This window comes from Eptatretus burgeri, chromosome 5, assembly GCF_056783735.1.
Source record: "Eptatretus burgeri isolate ZD-2024b chromosome 5, Ebu_testis_v1, whole genome shotgun sequence".
Taxonomy (NCBI): domain Eukaryota; kingdom Metazoa; phylum Chordata; class Myxini; order Myxiniformes; family Myxinidae; genus Eptatretus; species Eptatretus burgeri.
In genome coordinates, this window is record NC_140965.1 from 88,585,212 (window position 1) to 88,604,657 (window position 19,446).

General features: G+C 46.2%; 2 protein-coding genes across 3 annotated transcripts in view; one reads left to right on the top strand and one right to left on the bottom strand.

Annotated features, from left to right (window-relative positions):
* Positions 1-6,677, bottom strand: part of LOC147026916 (uncharacterized) — a 36,554-nt gene extending 29,877 nt beyond the window's left edge. Inside the window, exon 1 of the mRNA XM_085882817.1 lies at positions 5,928-6,677. Within this exon, the coding sequence (XP_085738943.1) occupies positions 5,928-6,364 (437 nt within the window). The 5' untranslated portion in view covers positions 6,365-6,677. The remainder of the gene's footprint in view (positions 1-5,927) is intronic.
* The window catches only part of LOC147026915 (uncharacterized), a 53,857-nt gene extending 35,030 nt beyond the window's left edge, over positions 1-18,827 (top strand). Inside the window, exons 5-6 of one of the 2 annotated variants that reach the window (XR_015058561.1) lie at positions 11,341-14,309; positions 18,035-18,827. The gene's annotated coding sequence lies outside the window, so the exon portion shown is untranslated. Of the gene's footprint in view, positions 1-11,340; positions 14,570-18,034 lie in introns of those variants that run through there. The other variant, XM_085882816.1, reaches the window with a different exon arrangement.
* The last annotated feature ends 619 nt before the right edge of the window (positions 18,828-19,446 follow it).

Consider the following 19,446-nt stretch of genomic DNA (forward strand, 5'->3'; position numbering starts at 1 on the left):
ATAATTAAATCATGTGACTTTTAGGTAAATAGTATCATGCGGAGAACCCTAAGTCACGTGGTCGAGTTGTCAAGAGTCACGTGAGCATTCATGGTCAATTAGCAACCCGCAGTGTCACAAAGTTATTCGTGTGTGATGGCCTGCGATTCCGGAGAGTGTTGTGGGAACCCAAGGTTGCTTCCCCCCTCGTGGTCTTCTCGCATCTGATCCTAGTTGCACAACAATGTATGTGTATATATATATATATATATATATATATATATATATATATATATATATATATATATATATATATATATATATATATATATATATATATATATATATATATATATATATATTGTTACGTTTGAGGGGGGGTATGCATTTAAAGGGTAATTAGGATGTTTAATTAGGTATGCCATGCTGTTCGAGTTTACCAGGATCTCGATGTAATAAGTAGCAATTCAGTGGTGATAAGTTGTCTAGTAAATGTTCATTTCTTCAAGGGGGAAATGATAATTGTCACGTAATTAGATAGGGACACGGGATAGGGTAAGTGTGTCTGCGTAAACCCCTTTTAGTAGTCCCTGGAGGCTGGCCGTGACGTCACAGGACAGGGCTGCGGATGGCTCCGCCCCGTGATCACGATTGGCGGAAGGCAACGGCGGTGGGCCAATAAAACGGCTCGATTGGAAGTAACGAGGATGGGAGGATAAAAAAGTTCTGTACGGGGTCGAAAAGGAAGAGGAAGAAGATCGGGACAAAAAGATCGTGTTTTTTTGGTGTGGAGGCTGTTGCGCGGAGAGCGTACTTGTTGTTGTGCTGATTCGATCGTGTTCTTCATCGTGTCTTGGAGCCTTGCTGAGCCTCGTGCCTCACCTTGGTTGGCTCTGGTATTCTGCTGACTCGGAGTACGGGGTCGAACGGCGGGCGGACCTGCCTCCCTCTCCTGCTCGCAATTTGGCGCCAGAACTGGTTCCCTGGCGGCTGTGAGCGGACTTGGGCCAGGACCAGGAGGTCGACAGCACCACGGTTTCTCCTGCCCCCCCTGACGAGAGCAAGGCCAGCTCGTCCGACGCTGATCCAGGGACAGTTGCCTCCACACCACGGTCCAGCCTGACCACCAGAAATAGCTACGTTTTGTGTGTGTGTGTGTGTGTGTGTGTGTGTGTGTGTGTGTGTGTGTGTGTGTGTGTGTGTGTGTGTGTGTGTGTGTACTTGGCGCCTTAGAGGGTTTGAGATCTGTATATTCATTGGAATTGTCTGTGTTTTTCCCCACGCCCGATCCCACACCATCCCGTCGAATCGCCCCGGATCCCTCTTCTTGCCGAGTCTTGTTATTTCTCGTTAATAATAAAAACAAATAAACATCATCAACTCAGTGAAAAGCGACTCGTGCCACCTTCCTTGTCCCGTTTGCGGTAGAGCGATTAGAACCGCCATGTTTGGGTTATAAATAAATAAACCGCCTCCATCGTTTCGGCTCATTCTACGTTGGCGGGACTGTTCAAGTCCCGTGGACGTCACAATGTATATATATATATATATATATATATATATATATATATATATATATATATATATATATATATCTTCTTCTTCTTCTTTCGGCTGCTCCTGTTAGGGGTGGCCACAGCGGATCATCCGTATGATACGCATAGTGATTTGGCACCTGTTTTTCCGCCGGATGCCCTTCCTGACGCAACCCTGGTCACCTCTTACGATACAGGGATATGGTACACCTATTTTAAGCAGGGTATACACCGGCCCAGTATACTGGTACTCACTTCGCCGACATTGGAAGGATAACAGGCTGAGTCAACCTCCATATGTATATATATATATATATATATATATATATATATATATATATATATATATATATATATATATATATATATATATATATATATATATATATATCTTCTTCTTCTTCATATATATATATATATATATATATATATATATATATGTATATATATATATATATCTTCTTCTTCTTCATATATATATATATATATATATATATATATATATATATATATATATATATATTGTTGCGGTTGTGGAAATTCACAGAACATCATGCAGGTCCCAAGGAGATCAGTTATTTCGATAAGTATGTGTTTCAGGTTAGGATCCCCCCACCGATGTGTAAAGGGGATTATTTGTGTGCCGGGCTGTGAATCTTTGAGGTAGCCATTATTCTTTTCTTTCTTTTATTATAAAACAAACAACACCAACCTTCATCTCCTACAACGCCATCTTCGCAAACCATCATCTCCTACAAACACAAACAAACACTAACCGTCATCTCTTCTCCTCAACAAACAACGCCACCTTCACCTCAAGCGAGATCCTCCCCGTTGAACAGCAAAGGCCACACGGAACGTTGTGCGAATGGTCGTGGTTCGACGTAATTTGCATAACTGGATCACAGAGCGACTTCCCCGAAACCCACGGGTGACGTCAGACTTGGGGATTCCCGTGAGGCTTACCAGAGGTGAGAGGTCAGAGGTGAAAAGTGGGCGGAGCCCCGGCCTCGGGTAAAGGTTCAAAGGGCGGCTTGTGCCCTCCTATAAAACGACGCAGCTTGAGCGAGTTCGAGCAGTTGAGTTGAGTGTTTTGGAGATCCCCAGAGCAGTGAAGAGTTTCCCAGGTCATCGGTCGGCGGGAGCTGTGAGGAGCGCGCGTCAGAGATTCCTGGAGAGGAGAAGCGTCGGGGAATGGCCGAGGAGGAGACGAGTGTCGGGCAAGCTACGCCGCGGTCCGGGTGAACGGCCTTGGGACGGTCGAGCGACGCTGAGGCAGTGGACGGGTCATTAAAGAGCATCAACTCTAAAAGAGCAAAGACCCGTTCACTCCTAAGAGCGCGTTGCCGGCCAGGCCCGATTGCCCAGGCCGCAGTGAAGGCCGGACGACCAAGGAGAACCGAGCAAGCCACTCGCCAAGCTGCTCAAGCCGCCCGGACGCTCAAGCGACCGGCGTATGCGACACGACGGCCAAGCCAGGGACAGCAGGGGTCACCGACCCGAAGACCTTCGAGCCGTCACAAGGGGCGGTCAGGTAACCTGCCCAGCCTCTTGTGAGCCTCCGTTCACCCAGGCTCCGAGTTCGAATAAAGGCTCACGAGCCTGTTTCTCTCTGGGGTTTTGTATGGCAGTGTTCTGTGGCGCCTTGTCTGGTTATGTAGAACTGAATTAAGTGCATGCCTGTACAATGTACATAATAGTTAGACATCGGCTGTAGGCTTTTCTTGTGTCTTGTCCCCTTCCCCCATTGATTGCTTGCATGGTTGAAATTAATGTCCCCATTGTTTGAATGTCAATCTGCTCCTGCGTCATTTCCTCCCATTGACTTCCACGGCGCGTTCGGGAAATTAGCCGGCTATGAAAGCCAAATTAAAGTGGTCAATTAGTCCGACGTAACTTGGCGATTAAAACCGCTCGGCATCGCACACGGAACGAGCGCGCTTAGCGGCTCGTTTCCGTACGAGTTCCATCGAGGTATAAATTCTCGGTACTTCTGTCTGCGCGGATAATTAGGTATATCGAGATTCGGTGATTAACCCTGTACCGTATGGATAGAATATTAACAGTTTATTATATGGTGTGTTAAGGCACCTGTAGCAGGTTTCCGGAGTTGTCCGGAAGCTACGACTGAATTCCGGGTTTCGGCGGACGCGCGACTGCGATTGGGCCTTAAGTGGTCGTGCGTGGCTGTCCGAACCGGCTAATTCGTATAAAGAGGCATGTAAGAAAGAGGGTGATGATATGATTAAATATGTGGATTCTTTAATTTGCAGGAAGGATCGTAATATATATATATATATATATATATATATATATATATATATATATATATATATATATATATATATATATATATATATATATATATATCCACACATTTCTGTTAGGGTATAAACCTTGGGATTTCTTTCCCTTTAGTGTACATATATTGTTTGTGGTGCTGAACCCAGCTCGTTCTCTAATGACTGCAATCCAAGATTTACGCTTGAAGAGTATGAATGAACGTACCAGTCAGCTCCCAATCAAATGGATCTTTGTCAGTTGGGGTCTGTTGCTTCTTAGTGACGTTACAGTGACCACATCAACAGCATAACGTTTTTCAAACTTGTATTTAAAATAAATAGACAGGAAGTCAAATGAGGAAGTTCACCATTACACACAATGTCCAACGATTCCCACGTTGAGTTTTTTTCCACCCAGTGTTCCTGTCCTGCCGGCTCAACTCGCGTGTATTCGTCCTCTGGAGCTATCAAACCCTCATGTCCTGTTGTGTCATTCTCTCACGTACGCTGGCCCGTTCAGGATGATTGAAGAGCTCAAAGGAATTATTTCCCGATACACAATGTTAATGAGTTTTAATCAACCTGATTATAATCATTCCACATGTTAACAACCACTCTGGACATTAACACCTCGTTCACTCATCAGAGTTAAATCGAGCACAGGGACGATCGAAACACATGTCTCGTCACATGTCACCTGTCTATTTTAATTGTTAATTTACAGGCATTTACTAATGCTTATCCACAAATACCACAACATCTCGCTTTTAACTGACAGTGTCAACCCCCAAGCTCTCCAAAAGCAAATCTAACAGCAAGATGGCCACAAAGAAGCCTCTAATTAAAATGTATGATTAGAAATCTTGGACTATGATTGGGTTAATCTAGTTCTTGGTGAGTCACATGGAAGGTCCCACCTTTCCATCCCTGCCTTTTGCCAGGTGGTGCAGGAAGCTGAAAGTGCCTCATTATCGTGATCACCCAAAAAGTGTGATGACATTGTTGAACTCACAGCATGTAGGAAAGAGGCTTCTAAAATGCATCATATGCTTTGACTGCCAATAATTTGGTCCGCCCTAATATTTTAGAGGCAGACCTCAAAATTTCCTCAAAAGGATTCGCTGATTACAATTTTTCTGTATTTAGTCATTTTTTGCTGTGGTAAGACACTACACATATACTGGCAGTGAATGACACTACCTGACAAGCCTACAGGTGTAATCGTTCTACGTACAATGCGCTGGGATAGAGATAGTGCTGTGCAGTATATTACCACTAATTGATATGATTGATAATTGTCGGTATTGCGATGTTGTTTTTTTGAACAATCTTCCCACCGTGGGCAGTATCATGTTTTGGGACAATTTGGTGTGCAACAGCTGACTGGTGCACTTCTGTTTTGATCATGAGCGTATAATTAATCCTGCCATCTTTTTTTCCCGTTTGATTTGAGGCCTCGATTTCTTCTTCAATTTGCAACTTACTGTTTATCTCCAGATATTGTTCAGATAATAGACAAACACAAACCAGACACGAGATATGTACAGTTATTTGGCACAATGCATAAATTTATGTGTATTTTTTGTCCATCTTTTCAGTAAATGATAATTGACCATGGTGAAAGAAAGCTACCTGCCCAGGTGCTATGAGGATAATATTACTCCCATAACAAAGCACCGCATAAGACTCGATTGATAATTTCTCAAGGAAAGATCAGACCTACGAGTGTTCTACAAATGGTATTAAGAATTTTCCAGAAGCTGCCAAATTTGTAAATTATGTATATCTGTATTTGCTGTTGAAAGAGAACAATTCTAATTTCCTGAGTTCGATGTTCTCGGTCCATGTGTTTTAACTTCTCAGTCTAATTTAAACCTTTGTCTATGATTCTAAAATATTATTTTTATGCCCACAACTCATTGATGTCCCCCCATGCCCTTATACTGCTCCAGCATCCCAAGGTCCCACAATGGAATTTCAAAACCAAGACGCACACAAAGCACATCAATATTTTAGCACGGACCGGTGGGGTCTTCAATGCCCACATTCGAATGCATTTATTGACCGCGACGGAAGACCTCAAGGTGATTACAAAGCAGATCAACAATGTTGTCATCATATCCACACTGACCGCCTCATTGGCTCTGAGCTTCCAGAGCGCAAGGGTCGCTCTCGGGGCTGCAGGGGCCACGCCTGGTAGTCCTTCTGATACTGGCTCTCGGAGACAAAGGGCTCAGGGCTCGGCTGGTAGGCTCGATGTGGTTTGCAGCTTCGTTCCCGGGGAACATTCCACGCAGGGAAGTCACTCCTCGTGACTGACGCGCTCTCAGCAGCCGTGGGAATTGGTTCTTGATGAACCTCTGGAGCCTGTTGAGGCTCGACCAGCGGCTCGATGGCGATGGGTGTGCGTGGTGCGTCCGCAACAATCGTCTCGGTGTGAGTCTGGGTTCGCTGCTCCACGAGAACCGAGTACGAGGCGAGTGTTAACGGGATGGTGATGTCGTCAATGTCGATCTGGCTCCAGCAACGTGCGGCACAGCATGCACGGTTAATGCACGGCCAAGCCATGGTCCCCGCAATTCAAGATGCGAACGAGTAATGAATGAAACCGTTTCGCTTCGTGCTTTGTCCGTTAGGTTCGTTCCTCTTCCATCAGCTATCAATATCTAGGCAGGAATGGAGGCATTATCAAGGAGACGTGCACAACACAAGGTCTTCTCAGCTCAGCATCCTCGTCCTGTGTTCTCATCCCTTCCCACCACCCTCAATATGACGTATGGACGTACATGCGCACTCATGCTACGATCAAGCGTCACGTGCCTGCTAAGCGAATCACATCATCTGAATCACATCGAAGCCCCCACAAGACTACTGTCCATGGACCACAGACACCCGCCCACCTTAACTCTACACACTTACACACAGTGCCCACAACCTCTCCACCCCTCAGCTGACTCCCATCCACCCATATCCCACCTAACTCTGAACAACCCCCCCCCCCATCATCCTCTTAACACACCCCTAACCCCACACCCCCTTCATCACCCCAGAAGCTATCCACCCTCCACCAATATAACTTGTTTTAATATAATGGGGCTAAAGCATATTTGGTTGTTATATTATTTAGAACAGTAGTACTCAATGTGTGGTGATGGCACTCGAAAAAAATAAACAAAGGTATATCACGAAATATTAAAAATTGATGACTTGGTGATTAACTTCACAAAAACTTTACAGTGTGGTCCAGCAAGGCAAAATATGGTTCTCGTATATCAGTTTTCCTTTGAAGTGCACAGTGTGTTCCAGAAGAAATTATCATGATATGGAAAGGGCACCTCTTTAATTTGCCCACCAATTGCAGCAGGTGCAGGCAGTGGTGGAGGTGTAGCAGGGGTAGGTGGTGGCGATGGTGTAGTGGGGGTAGGTGGTGGCGATAGTGTAGTCGGGGGTAGGTGGGGGCGACGGTGTAGTGGGGGTAGGTGGTGGCGATGGTGTAGCGGGGGTAGGTGGTAGCGATGGTGTAGTGGGGGTAGGTGGTGGAAGTGTAGCAGGGGTAGGTGGTGGCAATGGTGTAGCGGGGGTAGGTGGTAGCGATGGTGTAGTGGGGGTAGGTGGTAGCGATGGTGTAGTGGGGGTAGGTGGTGGAGGTGTAGCAGGGGTAGGTGGTGGCAATGGTGTAGCGGGGGTAGGTGGTGGCGATGGTGTAGTGGGGGTAGGTGGTGGCGATGGTGTAGCGGGGGTAGGTGGTGGTAACGGTGTAGTGGGGGTAGGTGGTGGCGATGGTGTTGCGGGGTAGGTGGTGGCGATGGTGTAGCGGGGGTAGGTGGTGGTAACGGTGTAGCGGGGGTAGGTGGTGGCAACGGTGTAGCAGGGGTAGGTGGTGGCGATGATGTAGTGGGGGGTAGGTAGGGGCGACGGTGTAGCGGGGGTAGGTGGTGGCGACGGTGTAGCGGGGGTAGGTGGTGGCGATGGTGTAGTGGGGGTAGGTGGTGGTGATGGTGTAGTGGGGGGTAGGTGGGGGCGACGGTGTAGCGGCGGCAGGTGGTGGTGACGGTGCAGCGATGGCAGGCAGTGGTGACGGTTCAACAGGGACAGGTGGTGGTGGTGCAGTGTGTGCAGGCATTGGTGAAGGTACAGCAGGTGCAGACAGTGGTGTAGGTACAGTGGGTGGAGGGAGTGCTGAAGGTGCAGCAATAGAAATTCGATCTGGGAGACAGTTTTTGTGGGTGATGATATGATTAAATATGTGGATTCTTCAATTTGCAGGAAGGATCGTAAACATAGAATTCTGTGTCGTTTTGAAGGAGAGGGGGTTAGGGACATTGAAGGAAGGGAAAACGATATTGTATTGGATCATGGTAGGAAGAAGTTGATTGTGGTACACCGAGGTACGAATGATGTGGGGAAAGGTTACTCAAATGTTTTGTAAAATAGATACAGGATATTGGGAAAGCAGCTGAAAGCAAAGGGTTGTGAGGAATCTTTTCTGGGATTCTCCCAACATTAGGAAATGATACATATATATGTATATATTGAGCAGAACAATAGATATCAACCAATGGCTGGAAGATTGGTTTTAGGGAGGAAGTTTTTACATTTAAGAAGCAATGGGAATCATTTAGGGGACAAAGGGAGTGTTTCCAGAATGATCGTCGTATGCTAAATAGGAAGGGGGCATCAAGGTTTGCAGTGGGAATTGAGGAAGAAATTCAGGCTGTTTTTGGTCAAAGGAGAGTGGAGATTCTATAAAGGAAGGAATCATGTAATTGTGATTCGTAAGGCCAGGCAAGAAAATAGAATGTCAGGAATGGAAATGCGAAATATATTGTTGCGGTTCTGCAAAACCACATAGCTCGAAGACAATGGCACCCAACATACAGTGATCCCCTGGCAGTTATTTCATTTGTCTTCATGCAGTCAGACCTTCCCCCCATGTCTAATGATTTAATGGGACGAAGTGCATTGCGTGGGTTTAATAGCTAGGTCTAATAATTATATCTCTATCATCTTTTCAATCTTGATTTACATCCAACCCTTTCCTTTTATCCATGATACAAATCGAAGCAAACACACATACATGATAGCAGGCAATGCACCCAGCCAGCCACCCTAGGAGAGAATTACCACATGAACAAGCCCACGCATGGAGCACCCTTTCATTCAAATCTGCGTGCCAATTTACAACAGCGTCTCACCTTGCTCAACGTTCATTCACAAAAAGCTCAGCAACTCCATGACCAAGATCTCCTGTACACGGGAAAGGTCATCCCGCGGCTCCTCGCACCTCCACATCGATACAGTTCGCCACCAAGCAGAGGCGTGTTGCACAGCCCAGGCTGCTTGGGTCACATGGCACAGGGACAGACCAAGCACATTAACAGCACCAACCGGGGGGTTCCCCAAACGAGCATGCAGGACCGACACGACCCTCGTCCAGTCGCCAGAACACGGCCCAGGTGTTCGGTGCAAGGCGGTGTTGCAGCGGATATGCAAATGAGACCTCTTCCGGCTCCAGCAGCCTGGCAGGGCGGGGCCAGTATCCAATATGAGAGCATGATGCCGTGTGGCTTCTGGTCGTCACCCCATCCTTTGCCCGGGGCTTATAAAAGGCAGAACGTGAAGCCGTCTGCCCTCTCTCTCTTTCTCTCTCTCTCTGTTCTTTGTCTGCCTGCCTGCCTCACCCACTTCTCCGCCTCTCTGCTCCGCACAATCTTCACCACTCTCATTGTCTGCCTGTTGCTGCATCTACACTTGGGGTTGGTGTGCAACAGACGTTCTTCTGGATCAGTGTAGGGCACACGTTTCCACGAGCCCCGGCAAAGTGATTAAGCAGGAGATAACGCGCCGACTCTTCAGGTGGGATCGCTCAAGGGGAGCGTTCCACGGAGAAGACTGGGTTGCGTGGTCGGGTGACCACACCAGGTATTACGCGACCGTTAGTTCTCATCTGCTCTCCTTCCTTCTGGCTATCTAATCGTGTGTGTGTGTGTGTGTGTGTGTGTGTGTGTGTGTGTGTATGTGATGGCGCCTGTCATAGCATAAGTTAAGATGGTAGAAGATACAACGGGTTAAGTCTGCTCTGTGTCTGCTTTTGTAAGTTTGCTTGCCTTTTGTCACACCCCACAAATTCCATGCTATCCCTGCTGCACATAGTAATAAACCCCATTCACCATGCCACATACCTTTCCTCACCTAATTGTAAATAAATGCTTTGTATAAAAATGTTCCCAGCTCGTTTTTGTCTTTTCCTTCATTGGTCCAGCACGGATCGTATCTTAGCTGAGCTGGGACGTTATCCCCCAACAATCTGTTTTTCTAGCCGGTATGTCCTTGGCAGTTATGCTCGGTTGCATCTCATCCGGTAAGGTGATCCGGTTTGAACAAGGCATACCGAGGGCATGTCCCCCAGTAATTAGATCATGTGACAATTAGGTAAATGGTATTTATTACATGGAGGACCCGGTCAGGTGGTTGAGTTATTGGCATTCAGGGTTGATTTGTGACCCACCGAGTCACGAAGTTATTTGTGTGCAACGGCCTGCAATTCTGCAGAGTAGCTTCCGAGGAAGCTTCCCCCAAACATTGTCTTCTCAACCCCGACCCCCGGGTCTGCGACAATATATATAGAAAAATTATATATACACTTACATACATATATATGCTTATATATATGCTTCTATATATGCTTATATATATATATATATATATATATATATATATATATATATATATATATATATATATATATATATATATATATATATATATATATATATTTCTACATACATATATTTCTACATACATCCATATGTACATATATATATATATATATATATATATATATATATATATATATATATATATATATATATACACACACACACACACACACACACACACAGACATACGAGTGCGCTGCCGACCACCCCCCTGGAGGCGTAAGGCTCGCCGGGACAGCTCATGGAAAATCAAAGCCCAGCAATGATGTCGTGAGCATCCTCACCCTGGGCAAATGAGCACGAGTTAGGGAAGGGTTTAGCAATAGAAAGACCGGCGTTATGGTTGCATTAGAAGCAGTCCTCCACGTGGGCCCGGGAACACGAGTTAGGGGGAATTTAGGATAGCAATTAGTATCGAGATGATTGAGAACATGGACAGACATGGAATGTATAGTGGGGATGTAGCTTCTCGATAGAGTTAAATGGAACGTGCATTCGAGAAAGGGTTAACGGGGAGCACGAGTTAGTTCGGGGAATGTAGTTAGTGGAGCGTTGGTGTGAGTAAAATAATAATGATGAATGAATGCGGGTCAGCAGGTCCGATATATATGGAGTGAAATGCTGAAACCTTTGGGAGTTATTCTGAGACTGCATTGGACCTCTGTACAGGTTTACTTGTCACTTTCTCAATCCTCTTAAAAAGGATCTTAGGGATTGGGAACAAACAGTTAGGACAGGTTAACCAAACAAAGACGATAAGAGGGTTAGGGACACATATATATTTCAAAAAAATCTAAATCTAATTACTTTGTTATAACCTAACAGGGGTTGGTATGGACAAGGACAGGCAGAGGCAATTGGAGGTGGATAGACCATACGGTAGGACCGATCCCGTCTTCGGACCGGCCAACACCACCACACTCCCTCCACAACTCCACAAGACCACGACGAGGCCGGCCAACTTCGTATGCCAACCTATTGCACCTTACTTGATCTGCATTTGGCATGCCTTTGCTTTGAATACACTTGCCATACCTTGCCATGCCTTTATTTGCATTGACCTCACTTACCATGCCTTGCCATATCGCTGAACCTTGCCATGTGCAACAGGACCATATGTTGTGGAAGGGTTTGCAGGGACTGCCATGCAGGTAACTGCATTACTGGGGACTGTATTTGCACAGCCCGGACAGCTTGATTGATAAAAGCCAGTTCAAATGGACTGTGAGACGGTGTGTGGCCTGCTGTGTTAGGGTGAGTTTCCTCCAGTAGCCAGGAAAAAAGATAAATAAAAACAAAGAAAGGACCATTTAGGGCCTGGAAGATCCCAGGCTGTGTGATCACCTGCTGCTGCACTCATCCATAAATGTTTCATTTACTGTGTTTTCTTCCTTTGAGTCACAGGTCCTGGGCCACAAGTAATGTAAATATTAGAAATGTATACAGTCATAACCCACCTGGTTGTTTCGTTCAATTCCGGAAATGTAGCATAAGGATGTCCGTATGAGTCTGCTAATTTAGATACACAATGCACTTGGTTTATTATTTTTGGGACATGTAATTGAAATGTCGCACTCAGGGATCCGGAAGGAAGCGTACTCGGAGAAACTACACCGACATGCCACACGAATGTTTAACGACTCGGGTCAAGTGTAGCAAACAGGAGGGGGGTAGTGTTGCGGCTCTGAAAACCCCATGCCTCTAAGGCAATGGCATCCATCATACAATGATCCCCAGACAGTTATTTCTTTAACATACGTGCAGTTAGACCTTTCCCTCATGTGTAGTGGGTCAAACGGGACGAAGTGTGTTGTGTGGATCTCATAGTCAGGACTGATTATATCTCTATCTTCATTCCAACTCTTTTCCTCTTGTTCCTAAAATAAATCCAAGCACGCACCGCACCCAGACGGCCGCTTCTGAAAACCACAGCAACATCCTCCATGACAAGAATGCGTCCTCACGGAGGCCAGAGGAAGCATAACCGACATGATGAAAAAATCCTCCACTGAAAGATACAGAGTCAAAGGGAATAGTAGAACCATACGTCAAATCCCAATGCCATACAGGATGCACGCCGTGCCCTCTTTTCAACCCAAATTATATCCAATCCTTTCCTTCAATCCATCGAACAGCATGGGGCATGAATAGCGCACCTCTTCATTTGGGTCTGCACACTGATTATAATGCCATCTTACCATTGCTCAGTATGTGGCACGCATGGCGCACATCTCTGTCCAGGTCTGTGCACTGATTACAATGGCATATTACCATCGCACTGTATGGGGCACGCATAGCGCACCTCTTTGTTCGGGTCTGCGTGTTGGTTCACAACGGCGTCTTACTGTCGATTTTCACATGCCACCCGCGGCCACCAATGTCTCCCGCAGACTGCAGACATCCTTCCGCACCTCATCCTCGATGCAGCCTCCACCAAGCAGAGGCATGCTGTATGGCCCGGATCGCTTGGGCCGCATGGCGTACCATGGAAAAAGCGCATTGACCAGCACTAATGATGGGTCACCAGGGGTGCCCTTGTGGGCATGCGGGGACAACACCCCTCGGCTGTTCGCTGGGGCACGGCCTGGAAGTTTGGTGCAAGGCAATTCATATCAAGGGGTTCGGTGTGAGACAATTTCACAGCTCCGCGATCTCTCGCCGGATGTGCAATGCTTCTTTGGTAGAAAAGATCATAGTTTCCAATTATATCGGGCACTTCTGGCCATGGCGACTGGGCTGTGCGATGGCCGGGGCACAATCAGAATGCCTGACTCGGGTGACGACACATCACTTTGGGGTTGCTCCCCACACTGCAATGCAGGGCCTATAAAGGATGGGTCATGAAGCCTTCCGTGCGCCTGCTCTTCCTCTCTGTCTGGTCTGGGATCGATCTCTGCATTCGCCTGCTGCTCCGCATCTCATCTGCCACTCTGCCCACACGCTCTCGATCTTCGCCCCTCCACCCCCCCCACCCCATCTCTGGAATCCCTACATTCGCCGGTCTGGATCCACCTACTCCATCTGCTTGCCTCTCGATCTTTGACTTCACATGCTGACTCTTTCCTTCCACCACCCTCCCACCTGCTTCTCACTGCTAGCTCCACCCACCGCCTGGCTCTGCCTACCACCCTTCCTCACGCCAGATGGCCTTGCCCTTTCACTGGATCGGTGCACGCGCTGCTCCGACATCATAATCAAGCAGTAGACAATGCGCCAACCTTCGAACTGGGATCGCTCGGCAGAGCATCCCCCAAAATGTACTGAGTAGCACGGTCAGTCAACCGTGCAAGGTATTATGAGGCTGTGAGCCTCATCTCCTCTCCTTTCTCGAGATTAACTCCTCTTCATCAGGGTGTATGTGTGTGTGTGTGTGTGTGTGTGTGTGTGTGTGTGTGTGTGTGTGTGTGTGTGTGTGTGTGTGTGTGTGTGTGTGTGTGTGTGTGTGTGTGTGTGTGTGTGTGTGTGTGTCAGGGCGCCTGTCCTCGCTTAAGTTAAGATTGCAGAAGAATTATATCGGGACCACACATCTGGTAAGTTGCTTGTTTTGTTGTTGCACCACACATTTCTTTCTATCCCTGCTTACACACAACAATAAATCTATTCACTGTGCCACATATTTTTCCTCGCCTGCCTGTAATAAATGCTTATGTAGAAATGTTCCCATCTCGTTTTTGTCTTTTCTTTCATTGATCCAGCATCGTCCGTATCCTCGCCGAGCCGGGACTTTATTCCCAACGATCCGTTCTTTCAGCCGGTACATTCCTTGGCAGTGTCGCTCGGCTGCATCTGATCCGGTAAGATGATCCGGTTCAGGCAAGGCGTACTGAGGGCGTGTTCCCCGGTAATTAGGTCACGTGATTATTTTTAGGTGACCGATATCAGACGGAGGACCCTAGGTCACGTGGTTGAGTTATTGGCGTTCACGGTCGGTTAGCGACACGCCTCATCACGGAGTTATTCGTGTGCGATGGCCTGCGATTCCAGGGAGTCTGGTGGGAGTCTGAGATAGCTTCACCCCCCCTCCCCCACCCCTCAGTGGTCTTCTCACCCAAACCCCGGCCGCAACTATATACATATATATATTTACATATATATATATATATATATATTTACATATATATATATATTTACATATATATATATATATATATATATATATATATATATATATATATATATATATATATATATATATATTTGAGCCTGGTGTTGGCGCAGTGGTTAGGGCAGCGGCTTGGGATCCAAAAGGTCCTGAGTTCAAGCCCCGTTGGGCCACTGAATTAATACACCAGGGGGTTGACTCAGCCTGTCATCCTTCCGAGGTCGGCGAAATGAGTACCAGTATACTGGGCCGGTGTATACCACGGTTAAAAAGGTGTACCATATCCCTGTGTCGTAAGAGGCGACCAGGGTTGCGTCAGGAAGGGCATCCGGCGTAAAACATGTGCCAAATCAATATGCGGATCATACGGATGATCCGCTGTGGCGACCCCGAACGGGAGCAGCCGAAAGAAGAAGAAGAAGAAGATACATATATATATATTTACATATATATATATATATATATATATACATATATATTTACATATATATTTACATATATATATATATATTTACATATATATATATATATATATATATATATATATATATATATATATATATATATATTTACATGTGGAGTGTGACAAGCACTCCCCCAATCTCCATTGGCCATAGTCCTACACCAAAGCGTCAACTCCAACCCAGATGCCTCGGCTTGGTGACTCTGTCAGACAGACAAAGATTACATGGACAACATTAGTTAAACATCAAACGGAGCCTCCTTTCCAGATTACAGGCTTGTTTGCCCTCATTAGGATGGCATACCAATAAATATCTAACCAATGATGACCACTTTCATCGTTTATACATCAGACGCACCTCCTGACCATTTAATTTAGGATTACCTTCAATGGAGATCGGGGGAGTGCTCGTCACACTCCACATGTTTCCATTTACCTGCCGATCACATCACGTGCCTTCTGGTTGAATGCTTTGCATTCGTGGGAACAATCTTCTGGGTGGCAGATGGATGGTTGTTCTTTGCAGTTTATGCGGTTTTACCGTGTAAGACATAATCCGTGGCGATGCTCACCATAAAGGTCACGAGGTACATCTGATGTGTATTTATACTGTATTACTGTATATATACACATATATCTTCGACACAAATAAAAGGCAGTGTGTGTGTGTGTGTGTGTGTGTGTGTGTGTGTGTGTGTGTGTGTGTGTGTGTGTGTGTGTGTGTGTGTGTGTGTGTGTGTGTGTGTGTGTGTGTGTGTGTGAGTGTGTCAGTGCGTGTTTCTCCTCCATAACTCCGAAACCATAAAACCTAGTAGCCTGAAACTTTGCATGAATCCTAAGAAAATTCCAAGGAAGTGCAAGAGTGAAAATTGGGTGTTTGGGTTAATTAAAACACCCCTTTTGAAGATAATTAACGACGTTGTTTAATTATATCCTTCATCAGGTGATCATCAGCCACCTTGCTCTCTAGGTCTTAAGGCGTTTCCTGGGTAACCTTGCTGGGGTCTGAAGCCACCATGTTTTTTGGCCAGCTTCACCATGCCTTAACTCAGAACATGCCACAGTGATTCTTAATGATAAAGTTGTTCTTTTCATTTTCCTCGCTCATATTATCGAATACCTGTTCATCATTGCTGCGAATCGTTGGGTACATTGCAATGCTTTTAAACATCCAGAGACGTCAGCCGTTGGGGCTTGACATTCCGGGCGTCTCTGGAAGGGGTATGTTAAATGTGTTGCAAATCGTGTGCCAACCTAGCCGTTTCTTAACAACCGTTTCATTGGAGTGCTTGCTTGAATGCTTAAGCCACTTGGCCAGCGCTCTCCATGCTGCTTGGTTGTTCCCTTCGTTCGTTTCGATAAAAGTATCCGTGCTCTCAATGAAACATCAATTAGACAGGTGTACGTCTCTACCTGTGTTGGGTCTTGCAGTGCCGTGCGGTTGGTGCCTTGGGGGGGGTTCATCCGCTGAAATTGTCCAATCTTATTTTTACAGGGAATTGTTTTGTTTAACCTTTTTGTGCGAACTCCGAATATAATCCACCCATCACTTCGACATCGATACATATCTAAACAAGCCGGTAGGCGACATGGCTGCTCACTCTAGATGGAAAGCTGGCCGATGCGACTAGCCGATGTTCATGTACATGCTATCAATCAATTTAGCACAATAAATATGATTATCACAGCCCTCTTAGTTTGCGCCCAGAAACCCGCCTTGTGAAATTTCAGGCATGTTTCCAAAGAGACTCTAACAAATGGCAGCCCTGGTAATTCCATTTATCTATTCGCTAAATATTTTATTTTTTTATATGATGCTGTAAGACATTCTCCTTGGGCACAAAAAAAACAGGTCCCTCGGAGGTCCAGTTTCGGAGGTATTGATTTTTTTGTACAGTCCACAATAAGTGTACGATGTACGATAAAGTATTTTAGCTGTTGCTAAGCAACGGAGGTGTGCATAGCAACCATTCATTTTTGTGTACATGCTAGCCACATTGTACACATTTCACCAAGTTTCATCAAAATCAGACTCTTTCTCTTAGAGATATTCGCAATTAACCGTTTCTGAAATGTTCGACATGTACTCGCCCAAAACCTATCTCCTCCTACAAATATTTTTTGTTCGGGCTGCAAATTGGCATGAAGGGAGCTAGATAGATTGCACACAGAACTGTAAGCTTCGATTTTTCGATTTTTTAATATTTTTTTTCGATTTTTTGACCACTTTAAAGGGCCGTTGCTGTGCCGTTGCTAGGGCCCGGGGTCCCATATTCGAAAGCACACGATTCCCAGAAATATTGGTCCTACCTACCAAATTTCATTGGAATCGGTTAAGTGGTTTAGCCCCTAGGCTTGACCAAAGTTTCACGGACAGACAGACAGATGGAAATGTCCAGAATAAGGGTGCTCTAAGAGCAGCCAAGAACAATAAGGTCCATCCGACCACATGTTTGCCGTGATCTGGCTGTGAAGGCACAGCCATGGAGCACAGATCGACATTTTATATTCTGTGTCTTGATATATTTTTCAATTGAATTTTGCTAATTTCCCACTTTAATTCCTCTTTAAAAGAACTCTGTTTCAAGGTAAATCTTTGTATTTGTCATTTTTATCTATTTTATGTGTTTGTAGTATATAAACTACATTATCATAACAGAAGTGTATGTTTGTGTGTTTGTGTGTTTGTGTTTTGGTTGTTATCTGCCGATGCAGGTTTCAGCTCATTTAGCAAGCTCACCCCCAAACATACAGTGATACTATTGCAGAAATGGGCCCTTAGTGGGTTATTAAATATAGGATTAGCCCAGATTCCCCCTTAAATGCATGTTTAGCCAGGTTGGTTGGTAATCAGACGTTAAATGTGTGTCGGAAGGTGTAGCAGGCGGTCCAGTTTTCATACGGTGGTGGTGTACCGAGAGGCGCCTTCTTTTTCTTTCCCCCCTCCCAACCAGCCCCCACCCAGCGCCCTGACAGAGTCAGCCAACAAGACATGCCAGCAACTCATTGGCAGAGAGCTGCTGCAAACTCGAACGATGGACCAATCACGTGTCCCGGGAGGTGGTCCAAAAAGCCCGCCCCGAAAGGCAAGAGGAACTGCTTTTGCCTGTCTGCGATCTGCTTTATGAGGAGTCACTTGACCAGCTGTTCCTCCTTGGCCTTGGATCCAGCATGCAGGTCCTCCCCAGGTTCATCCTGAATCGAACCACAAAGCCTCTGACTGTCCTTCCTCCCTGCACAGCTCGACCACGTCTTTTCATCCCATCGATCCACCTGCAGAGTCCAACACCCAGATTTGTCCTAATCTGGTGTACAGGCCATGCCTGGATTTTCATACTGGACTTTGTGAAAAACCAGCTGGAACACACCATAGATCTCAATCTCCTGTGCCGTCGACCTTACACGGGATGGACGCACCGAGGCTGCGTGAGTGAACTGAGCCGATAGGAGTACGTCGCCGCGATTTTGCCATGTTGCGTGCTCAGTCTGGGCGCTCGAATCCGGTGACATCGGCTTGTCACGAGCCGCATTCATGCCTTCCACACCTTTCCTCTCGTCCATGAGGAACCACCAAGTACTCTGTGTCTTGTATGCATGTTGTCCAGGCCCAAGGCTTATTTTGCTAGGGCTCCCCTGTGAAACCCATATCCGTAGCACTCTAGATAAGGACGGGTTATAGATGAATTATAACGTTATCGTGAATGCTTTGCTTGTGTCGTGTTCCCCGATGTTTCCCCATTAAATCTGGCTGATTCATACGAAATTTGCTGCACTTAATTTATTCGTGTCGCGCTGAAGAACAATCGCTCGATTTGTATTTAAAACCAAACTGGCTACGGACTGCAGCAGACTTCGCTCGGTCTCTGATCAAACCTAGTCTGTAGCCGCGGGATATATCCCCAACTGTCAAGGCACAGTGATACTTTGGTATCGTGATCTTAGGCGCGTGACCAAACTGGCTACGGACTGCAGCAGACTTCGCTCGGTCTCTGATCAAACCTAGTCTGTAGCCACGCGATATATCCCCAACTGTCAAGGCACAGTGGTACTTTGGTATCGTGATCTTAGGCGCGTGACCCAAGACCTGTGCCGAACTTGCCGGCGATATAACCCCTGAGACGGCAGTGCTGTTAAGCGCCGCCGAATCAACAACAATACATCCATCCATCCATAGGGACCATACTCTGCACGGAGTGTTTGTGCTGCCAAAGCAGTCTCCTGGGTTATTGGGCACAATCCTGGACAGGTCATCACTCTAACACGGGATACTTGAATGGCTCAATCAACCCAGCAAGCTGGTACTCATTTTGCCAGCCTCAGAAGGATGACAGGCTCAATCAACCCCACCTGGTATTAATTCAATGAC